The 9,898-nt window shown below is 40.0% G+C and overlaps 2 protein-coding genes across 4 annotated transcripts in view; both read right to left on the bottom strand.

Annotated features, from left to right (window-relative positions):
- Window positions 1-3,367: 3,367 nt before the first annotated feature.
- Window positions 3,368-6,464, bottom strand: LOC109897606 (uncharacterized). Of its 2 annotated transcripts, none has more exons than XM_031832812.1 (9): window positions 6,384-6,464; window positions 6,185-6,274; window positions 5,934-6,066; window positions 5,562-5,755; window positions 5,284-5,432; window positions 5,022-5,193; window positions 4,725-4,821; window positions 4,530-4,614; window positions 3,368-4,428 (listed from the first exon to the last, which is right to left on the bottom strand). In XM_031832812.1, the coding sequence occupies exons 1-9, from the start codon at window positions 6,451-6,453 to the stop codon at window positions 3,895-3,897; spliced, it is 1,524 nt and encodes a 507-aa protein (XP_031688672.1). In that variant the 5' UTR covers window positions 6,454-6,464; the 3' UTR covers window positions 3,368-3,894. The 2 variants fall into 2 exon arrangements, with proteins under 2 accessions (XP_031688672.1, XP_031688673.1); XM_031832813.1 differs by having other exon boundaries at window positions 4,725-4,818.
- Window positions 6,465-6,696: 232 nt separating this feature from the next.
- Window positions 6,697-9,898, bottom strand: part of LOC109898468 (interleukin-21 receptor-like) — a 28,229-nt gene continuing 25,027 nt past the window's right edge. For both annotated transcript variants that reach the window (XM_020493446.2, XM_020493445.2), the window contains exon 9: window positions 6,697-8,996. In XM_020493446.2, coding sequence (XP_020349035.1) covers window positions 8,301-8,996 — 696 coding nt within the window. In that variant the 3' untranslated portion in view covers window positions 6,697-8,300. The remainder of the gene's footprint in view (window positions 8,997-9,898) is intronic.

Genomic DNA, 9,898 nt, shown 5'->3' with positions numbered 1-9,898 from the left:
TACATAGGCGTACAGAGGCCCATTATCAGCAACCATCACTCCTGTGTTCCAATGGCACGTTGTGTTAGCTAATCCAAGTTTATTATTTTAAAAAGGCTAATTGATCATTAGAAAACCCTTTTGCAATTATGTTAGCAAAGCTGAAAACTGTTGTTCTGATTAAAGAAGCAATAAAACTGGCCTTCTTTAGACTAGTTGAGTATCTGGAGCATCAGCATTTGTGGGTTCGATTACAGGCTCAAAATGGCCAGAAACAAAGAACTTTCTTCTGAAACTCGTCAGTCTATTCTTATTCTGAGAAATGAAGGCTATTCCATGCAAGAAATTGCCAAGAAACTGAAGATCTTGTACAACGCTGTGTATTACTCCCTTCACAGAACAATTTGGCTAGAACCAGAATAGAAAGAGGAGTGGGAGGCGAGGCCCTGGTGCACAACTGCGCAAGAGGTGTCCATTAGAGTACATTAGAGTGTCTAGTTTGAGAAACAGACACCTCACAAGTCCTCAACTGGCAGCTTCATTAAATAGTATACGCAAAACACCAGTCTCAACGTCAACAGTGAAGAGGCGACTCCGGGATGCTGGTCTTCTAGGCAGAGTTGCAAAGGAAAAGCCATATCTCAGACTGGCCAATAAAAAGAAAAGATTAATATGGGCAAAAGAACACAGACACTGGGCAGAGGAAGATTGGAAAAAACGTGTTATGGACAGACAAATCTAAGTTTGAGGTGTTCGGATCAAAGAACATTCGTGAGATGCAGAAAAAATGAAAAGATGCTGGAGGAGTGCTTGACGCTATCTGTCAAGCATGGTTGAGGCAATGTGATGGTCTGGGGGTGCTTTGGTGATGGTAAAGTGGGAGATTTGTACAGGGTAAAAGGGATCTTGAAGGAGGGCTATCACTCCATTTAGCAACACCATGCCATACCCTGTGGACGGCGCTTAATTGTAGTGAATTTCCTCCTACAACAGGACAATGACCCAAAGCAAAGCAAACTATGCTAGAACTATTTAGGGAGGAAGCAGTCAGCTGGTATTCTGTCTATAATGGAGCGGCCAGCACAGTCACCAGATCCCAACCCTATTGAGCTGTTGTGGGAGCAGCTTGACCGTGTGATACGTAAGAAGTGCCCATCAAGCCAATCCAACTTGTGGGAGATGCTTCAGGAAGCATGGGGTGAAATGTCTTCAGGTTACCTCAACAAATTGACAACTAGAATGCCAAATTTTGCAAGGCTGTAATTGCTGCAAATGGAGGATTCTTTGATGAAAGCAAAGTTTGAAGGATGCAATTATTATTTCAATTAAAAATCATTATTTATAACCATGTCAATGTCTTGACTAAATTCCTATTCATTGTGCAACTCATTTCATGGAAAACAAGGACATTTCTAAGTGACCCCAAACTATTGAACGGTACTGTATTTTTGGCTCTATTTACTCTCATATAAAAAAAATGCTAATTAGCAGCAAAGTAGACATGCAAAACTACAAATCCCTGAAAGGTCCTACACGCCATCTCTAGCTGACACCTTTGCTAACAGGTCCATTTAAAACTTGCACAAGACAGTTCACAGAATTGTCAATTTAAAGAAACGTAGCCAAATGATTAATTACTACATTTAACTAACATTAGATAGGTAATCCAGAGATTCTTACCTTTGCCTCGATTCGGCAGTCTCGCCCAGATCATCATGGCATTTGTAGTTATTTATGATAGCCACATTAGCAGCTAATTAGCATTTCAATTTTGGGGGGTTAATCCAGGTGAATATATTGATAAAAGTCACCTTGTCCTAGACCTAGAGAGATTGACACGGTTATCAAAACATCACACCAGGGTAAGCCTGTGTCTCTAAAATCCTCTATGGGAAGAATGATGAATGGTGGAAGAACAATTGGAACCGTTTCTCTGTATGACCGCTAGGTTTTATGGGTATAATGACTGTGGTACTATATGACCCTATAATATTACAGCTCTCAGGAGGACTGTAGCCTTCTTTATGTGTGTGGGTAATTAGTCTCCATCAGGGAACTAGATTCAGTTTCCTTTCTTGTGTGGATGGTCAGGGGGCCGAGACATAATTACAAACGATTTGTAGACTAAAAATTGACCGCAAGAAGCCCAAACAGATATATTTGACTAAAACATAATCATTTCAAACCTTGCTGACATTTATATACGATCAAATACAGTGTATCTTGCTATTGTGTGTGGGAATACTTAGGAACAGATTTCTTAAATTAAAATAACTTGGAGCTGATTTGTTTTTGTTAAAGTCTTATGTCCAACAATTTAAAAAATAAATAATAATAATCTTGCTCAGAACACTGGGAGGGTGGGGCAAATAAAATCAAATGTGGGCCAAATTCGCCAGTTGGGGCACCCTGGCCTACATCCTCTGCCAAGAGGTCTGACCTTTATGGCACAGGTCGGTGGTAATAACCTAGCAGATAACCAAAACCAACAACATTGGTATGTTAAATTAATAATCCTTCTAGATGTAACATTACACTAATGTAAAGAGATGGCTGCAGAAGCATAGGCCTATACAGATTTAGCCGAATAAACTCAACGATGTATGATCTATTTGAGCCCCAAATAACGTTAGCGTGGGCAGACTGCAGAGCCGACGTCACATAAAATAAAGTTTTTCTACAAAAATTTCAGCACCCAAAGAATAGCCCGCATTTCCACAGGACAATGTCATTTGTAAATGCTGACTATTCTTTGGGTGGAACTCGGAACTCCAGTCCGCCCACAACTAGACGCTGCTCAACTCCATCATCGTTGAATTTAGTCGGCTAGGGCTGCCACAGTTTGAAAAGTGTTGGTCTGTCAATTAGACATCTTTGCAAGACAAATTTGAGAAGACATCTGCACACACGGATGTGCTAAGGTAGAAATATAGCTAACGTTAGCTAGTACCAGTGCTAGCTGCTGACTGTTAGACCCAACACCGAACATGAAAGTGAATCTTACCCGCACACGCTAAGCTGACTAGCTAACGTTAGTAGTATAAGGTCACCATTGCCTGACTTTCACCATTACCACAACCAACTGACAGTTAATGCAACACAGGCAGATACTCACTATCTGGCCAGTGATTACTTGCTGACATGGAAGTCCTAAAGCAAGCTAGCTACATACTGGGTTCATGTCCCGAAACGTGACGTCATATCACAACAAAACATTTTACTCGTTCATTTGTAGCACGCGCATATGTTTTGAAATTGCACTAAGAATGAAAGATTAAGCAAGTTGAAGACCATTGGTGGCTATACATATATATTGTTGCAATTGCCTCTGATAAGTATAGCTACTCATCCACTGTTTTGCGAAATAGAAAACGACACAAACCATACGTCAATGTATAAATGTATTTACAATAGCGAACAAGTATGTAATACAAGACAAATTAAAGGACATAGTAATTACAGGATTATTAAACTACTTTCGAAATATTACATATAGCTGAAATTGTTCAGCCAAGAAACTGCACCTCGCCAATTTCTCCTATAGATAGTAGCAAGTGTTGAGTCGCAGCGTCCTCTGGTGGTTATCTCACATACTGAAGGATCAATGGCTCTAGTGCCATCAGTGCATACAAATTATGAAATGAACTGGTCCAAAATAGCTATTTAAGCTATCACACAATTGATATAGTAATTAAAAAATGTACATTATTTCAAACAGACAAAACACACTTCATTACAGTATAGTATACACAATTCTACATCAGAATTACAAATAAGAAACTGCAAATGATCGTAAGACAACATTATGTCATATAGGCAATTATAAAGACTAGAACACCCCTTGCTCAGTACATTTTCACAACCCAAGAGGTAGGCTGTCTGTCCTATTGGCATATGATGTAACATTTGGTAACTTCACTCAGTGGCACAGGTTTCCTCCTTACCTGGTCCCTCTATGCAATAACTCTTCAAGGGATGAGTAGAGACCTCTTTGGGCACAACAGTGGGGATAAAACCTTTAGAGGTTTCGTGTAGGATACAGTAATCAGTACAGGTGCATTCTGGCTCACTAGATACAGGACTATTAGGCAAGCTGCTGTCTGGGCTGAGTGTTAAGTCCTCGCATCCAGAGTCCCCCTCACAGGCGACCGAAGGGTCCTGAGAGAAAGAGGTGACCATCGCTCCAAACTGGAGCTCTAGGGGAGAGCAGGGCAGCTGGGTGTAAGGGATGTCCCCTGGACCATTTCCATTTGGACTGTGACTGCAGACCCAGTCCATCACTGAGGGAACAACATAGGGAGTGTGAACTTGTGCTAGGGGATATGGTGTTGAAGCTGAGCAGTCCTGGTCCTCTGCTATAGGTTTGGCCTCAATAATCAAAGTATCGATGGTCAGGAACTCTTCTGGTTTGTATGTTGGTATCAGATTGCACTCTGACTCAAGCCAGTCCTATAGAGAAAAAAATATTCAAGTATAAACTTTATCCCAGGGACCATTTTGAAAACGTTATGAGGACCACTTTGGGGAAATCATTAATTAGTCGACTTTACCTGGAAATGTTTGTTATAATCTTTGTAGAGAGGTTGGAATAAAGGGGCTGGGCTTGGCACATCATAGAAGGATTTTATCTTCATTCTATGGCACAAATTATTATAAATGATTTGTGTGTGTGCTTCCAAATCAGCCTCGCTTTCTCATGACACAATTTTTAAGTATTTGTATGGGTTTCTGAAGAAGACCGTTACCTTATAGTGGGGTTGTAAAATCCAAACAACAGAACTCCAGCAATCACACAACCTGGAAATACAAACTTGCTGAGGACAAGGACTATAGTTGGTTCTGCTGAAGGAGAAACATAGTATATGCATCAATGGCTGTGTTTAGAGAAGCAGCCAAATTCAAATATTTTTCCCACTAATTGGTCTGTCTAAACGCAGCCTCAATGGTTTCTCCATAGCATATTTTGGGACAATAACAAAGAGGAGATAGGTAAGAGTGGTATATGCTTTAACTAGTTTGTCTCCAAAGCAGATATCTCCCACCTTCCTTTGCATCAGTCCTCAATTGCACCATTGCACTCCACGGACTCCACTGTCCTTTATATTCAGAGGACTTATATAGCTCAGATCTGACTTTCAGAACATATGTGGTATCTGGCTTAAGTCCAGATCTATCAATTAAAATAGATTTGTTTTGAGGGGACACACAAAACACCTGAGAAAAAAAATCCAGGAAACAATTAATCAAACAACCATTGACTTTAACAAGACATTGAAGCATGACTTCTATTACAATGCACTTTACCTCGCCCTTATCGCCATGGTATTTGTAGAAGCAGAGTTGGTAATGGAACTCTGTTAAATAAGGATGGTGTTCATATCCACTTTGCCAAGTGCATTTGTAACCCTCTAAAGTCCGCTGGACAGCGAGATGACTTGGAGCTGTTGGTTGAACTGATGACAAAGAGTTAGTCATTACACTTATTTGTCAGCTATAGAAAAATATATTTTGCACAATCATAATTATTTCATGCAATTTTCCATGAATTGCAAATCAATATATAATCTTCACAGGGAACTTACTATTTTTGGATGGTTTGAAGTCTGTCAAGTTATCATAGTTTGATTGGCAGTCAATGTTATAACAAAGACGCACATTGAAACAGTCCACGCTATTAAATGAAGAGTCGCTATACCTTACATTCTCATCAAAATCAGCCACAAATGTGCAACCATAACTGTCCCCCATCTCCACCAGTGGACATTTGAATGTGTTCCTGTGGAAAAAATGTTCATGATTTTTGTGATTCAAATGATATTAGTAATTATTTATCCTCAGTATAATCATTTTTGTTCTCATTTAATGTTGCGTATTTGTCTCTCCACTTCATGCAATGGACAGAACCAAGAGATTCATAACATAAGAATCCGTCATCATCACACAATAAGGCTCACCCAGCTTCATCAGGCCAGATGAAATTCAACCAGTAGTGGGAGTTGTTGACATCTGCAGGCTCGTCAGTGATGTTCAAAGTACAGGTAATTGTAAACCAATAATCAGATACACAGGCGAGTCGATCTGTAATTTCTGGGAAGAAACACACCCTTTTATCACAACCCATGTCACCTATGTAATGAGCTTTTACTCCTGGACATAAATCTGAACATGAACAAAATGGACAGTACAATGGAATCTTGTACAGTACTTCCAGGAGAACAGCCCTCTGATAGTTGGATGATGTTCCAAACTGCACAAAGTGCCAGTAGAAGCTTCATCTTAGCATGAGTCGGTAAGGCTAAACCAGGAAAAACATGCATAAGTCATGTATAACGTGCAAATTATGTATTGTACAGTAATGTAGAAAGTACACAATGGAAAACAGTTCTGAGAAAGGTCCATACTACCTTGTACGTGGGTCTTGTGGATAGGGCATCTCTCAGAGAGAATGAATGAGTACGTGAAGTCAAGCATCATAACGTGATGAGAGGAAGTCACATCCTGTTATCATATGAAAGCTGTTTGCTTTTCCACGCCTTCTTCGTGCCTCTGTGACGAAGTTGATTACTATCTAATTGCTCAAATTAACCCATCATAACATTTATGAACATATGTCTAATATTTTCTATTTCACATTGCACTCTTGCAAAAAAAAAAAAGTGTTTTGTGTTGGTGTATAAGTCATACTGTCACGTTCGTTGAATGGATGAGACCAAGGTGCAGCATGAGATGAATACATCTTTAATAAGACAAAGAACACTTAAACAAACATGACGCTATATATGATAAGTCCAGACACAGGCAACTAACACAGACAATAACCCACGAAATACGCAAGGAATATGGCTGCCTAAATATGGTTCCCAGAGACAACGATAAACAGCTGCCTCTAATTGAGAACCAATCTAGGCAACCATAGACATACATAACACCTAGAATAGTGAAACACCCATAGACATACAAAACCCCTAGATAGGACCAAAAAAACACATACATCACCCATGTCACACCCTGACCTAACCAAAATAATAAAGAAAACAAAGAATACTAAGGTCAAGGTGTCACACATACTCAAGCATCTAGGAATAGGATGAACTAAGTTATAGTTTATTATAATATTCCTGAAATTCATATAAAAATATATTTTATCATACTCTTCAGTGCAGTCAAATCAATCTGTTTCACCCTTCTCAAAGATTGTTTATGGAAACTAGACAGTGGTTTAACTCATTGTGATAACAGTGCAATGGCAATATCTAGATTATAGAATTCGATACCTAGTGGCGAGTCAATTTATCAGATGTAGCCTACTGCTGCCGAGCTTTCGTTTACTACCCCACATAGCTATAATTTCTTATCAGCAAATGAAAATTGTAAAGAGAAATGGTCTATTTAATTTGCATACAATGACAGAACTGCATTAAAGCAGACCTAAATCTGTGTTCTGATGCATTTTTGTATCGTACAGAAAAAGGAGACTAATATCTGAATGTTGGAATGCTCCCATTACTTAATAAGATTGTTTTGACCACTGTGGGACTTCATGCATGTGAGGGGGAAAAAAGTACTTTAAATGGGCAATCGTTAGTTGAAACAATAACAAAGTGGTCACCAGCCTCTGTTTTGGTAATAGCTGAGGGATGGGCCTGGAGAAATGTAACCACTCATAAATTCATAGGCAGCGCTATTGATGCAAGGAATGACCAATCTATTTTGAGGCTATACAGTTTTTGTTTCCACTTACAATGCTTACAAACATTGGAGTAAAACAAGCTTATATTTTGGTTTCTGATTGGGTACGACAGTTGAACTAAGCTCATGGGGCATTTAAAAGTTATATTCTTCAAGAATAAATGAGTTTCTATATTTAAGTAACTAGTTAGCAACTGCGGATTGTCCCTATAAAGAATTAACAAGCGATTGAACATGAATGCAAACTCCTCAATTGGATCCATTGTCACAAACATAAGAAACATTAAGATGACAAACATTATATAAAAACAATACCCTTTCTACAGGGAATTTGCATGAGAAATTAATCCGCAAGAAAATATTCATTACATGAAGGCAAAAATCTAGGCCTGGGAAGGCCAAAATGAGTAATCTACATCTATTTACATAACGCAACATGACGAACATACGGTCAAACAATATTATTGTATTACGACGATAAACCATTTTTATGTTGGGAAGAAATCATTCCTACTCCACTTTAAAAAAAAAAAGCATGTTGACAATATGAACAATATACCTATGCCAGAGAAAGTAAGGAATTTTACAAATATGCTGGAGCACTGTCAGTGGCAGAGGTGGTGACGGAGAACTCACATCGTCCTGTTCTGTCCTGAATTGGTTGAGTCCTCTTGCATAGTGTTACCCCTCACCCACTGTTTAACATATTCAGAAGGGGAACTGCCTACCCCACTCAGTAAACCAGAGTCTATCTGCTCCTCAGACTCAAAGTTAGAGTTCACAGGGCTGCTACAGTCAGACTCAACAAAGACTCCACTGTCAATGGTGTCCACACTGTCCAGATCCAGCACCATAGGAGGGTAGCCGTCCTCTGAGTCCAATGAAATCTGCTCTGGTTGATAGTTGCGGACCTGTAGCTGGAGCTGCCACTTCATAGCAGGCAGGCCCGTTGATGCCCATCTTCCACTCTGCCCAGTTAACCCTCCTTCCTCTTCTGCCCCAGCACCAAGAGGGCCCTCCGTCTCACTGTCCATACCTCCTCTGCTGCCTCCAGTATATTGGGAGAAGCTTTCCCCACCTTGGCTGCACTTGTATGTCACCCAAGAACTCCCTGACAAAGCTCCTTCCTCCCCAGACACCATCACAGTATCAATGGAGACGTGTCCAGCGGAGTGACAGGTGCCCTGGTCCCCACTGCTGCCATCTTCCTCCACACTCAGCCTGGACAGCCCGAGGATGTCTAGCTGCTTCTCAGTCATCATCTGTGTAGATGGGTTTTTCTCCAAGGGATCCAGCTCACTGAAGACGAAGACAGGTCCAACCCATTTCTGCAAAAGCATAATGATAAAATGGATGATTAAGGAGCAATAGGTAGGTACAAGGCGACTTAGTCATGCATGCTTACATTTTTCACGTATTGGTCATCTGGAATTGCAAGCGCCATGCTCCACCAACTGAGCTACACTTGGTTGCAAAAGGTTGAATGAGAGCTTATCACCTCCATCGTCAATATGAAGATCAATCACAGAAAGAATTACCTTTTTTATTTTTTAACATTTAGAAATGTTTATGAAACTGATGGCAGTTATTTTATACAACTCTGAATCCTAGAGCAAGATGTTGCCCACAGATATGAATGGACAAGTTTTTTCACGAAAATACCTTATCTGGGTGAAGAGCAATTCAGCAGAATCTAATCACTGTTTTTCATCTGAAAAGACAGCAGTAAGTGGCTATACTGCACCACTAACAGCTGTCAGAGGGCTAAAGAGAGAGGGCATTTAAAAAACATCTACCCGACTGTGCGTTCTTTATATAATGTAATTTGCTGTGAAGTCATTTTTATACTATATAATCAGGGACTTGCTTTATGTGCGTTCATCACTGACATTGAGCTTATGCTTTAAGACATCTACCTGACTGTAGTTAGTATACCTGACTACCTGACTGTAGTTAGCATAGTTAGTACAGCTCTGTCATGCTCCTCAACTATAACCAAACCCCTGTGGACATCTTCATGACTTTGAACTTCTCACAGAACATTTGTGCAGTTCAGAGAAGTGTATACTGCTTAGTGAAAGGGCACCATAGAAAAACAGATTCGTTTAGGTTTACATTAGGTTGAGCAGGAATACGATCTAATGTGTCTCGTGTGTGGCAGAGAAGTGAAGATACCAATCTACAGTTCTTGTAGTGCGGGCAAGATCAGTGTCTTATATCTGTGGGCTGC

This window comes from Oncorhynchus kisutch, linkage group LG10 (genome assembly GCF_002021735.2).
Source record: "Oncorhynchus kisutch isolate 150728-3 linkage group LG10, Okis_V2, whole genome shotgun sequence".
Lineage (NCBI taxonomy): Eukaryota > Metazoa > Chordata > Actinopteri > Salmoniformes > Salmonidae > Oncorhynchus > Oncorhynchus kisutch.
This window is presented reverse-complemented; position numbering and strand designations above follow the sequence as displayed.

What these genes read in the sequence shown, in the direction of transcription:
- LOC109897606 (XM_031832812.1), bottom strand. Translation starts at nt 6,453, where the DNA reads ATGATGCTTGACTTCACGTACTCATTCATTCTCTCTGAGAGATGCCCT. An exon ending in CCACAAGACCCACGTACAAG is followed by an intron (nt 6,275 to 6,383) that starts GTAGTATGGACC and finishes TTCCTGGTTTAG; the next exon opens with CCTTACCGACTCATGCTAAG. An exon ending in GAGGACTGATGCAAAGGAAG is followed by an intron (nt 4,822 to 5,021) that starts GTGGGAGATATC and finishes TTTCTCCTTCAG; the next exon opens with CAGAACCAACTATAGTCCTT.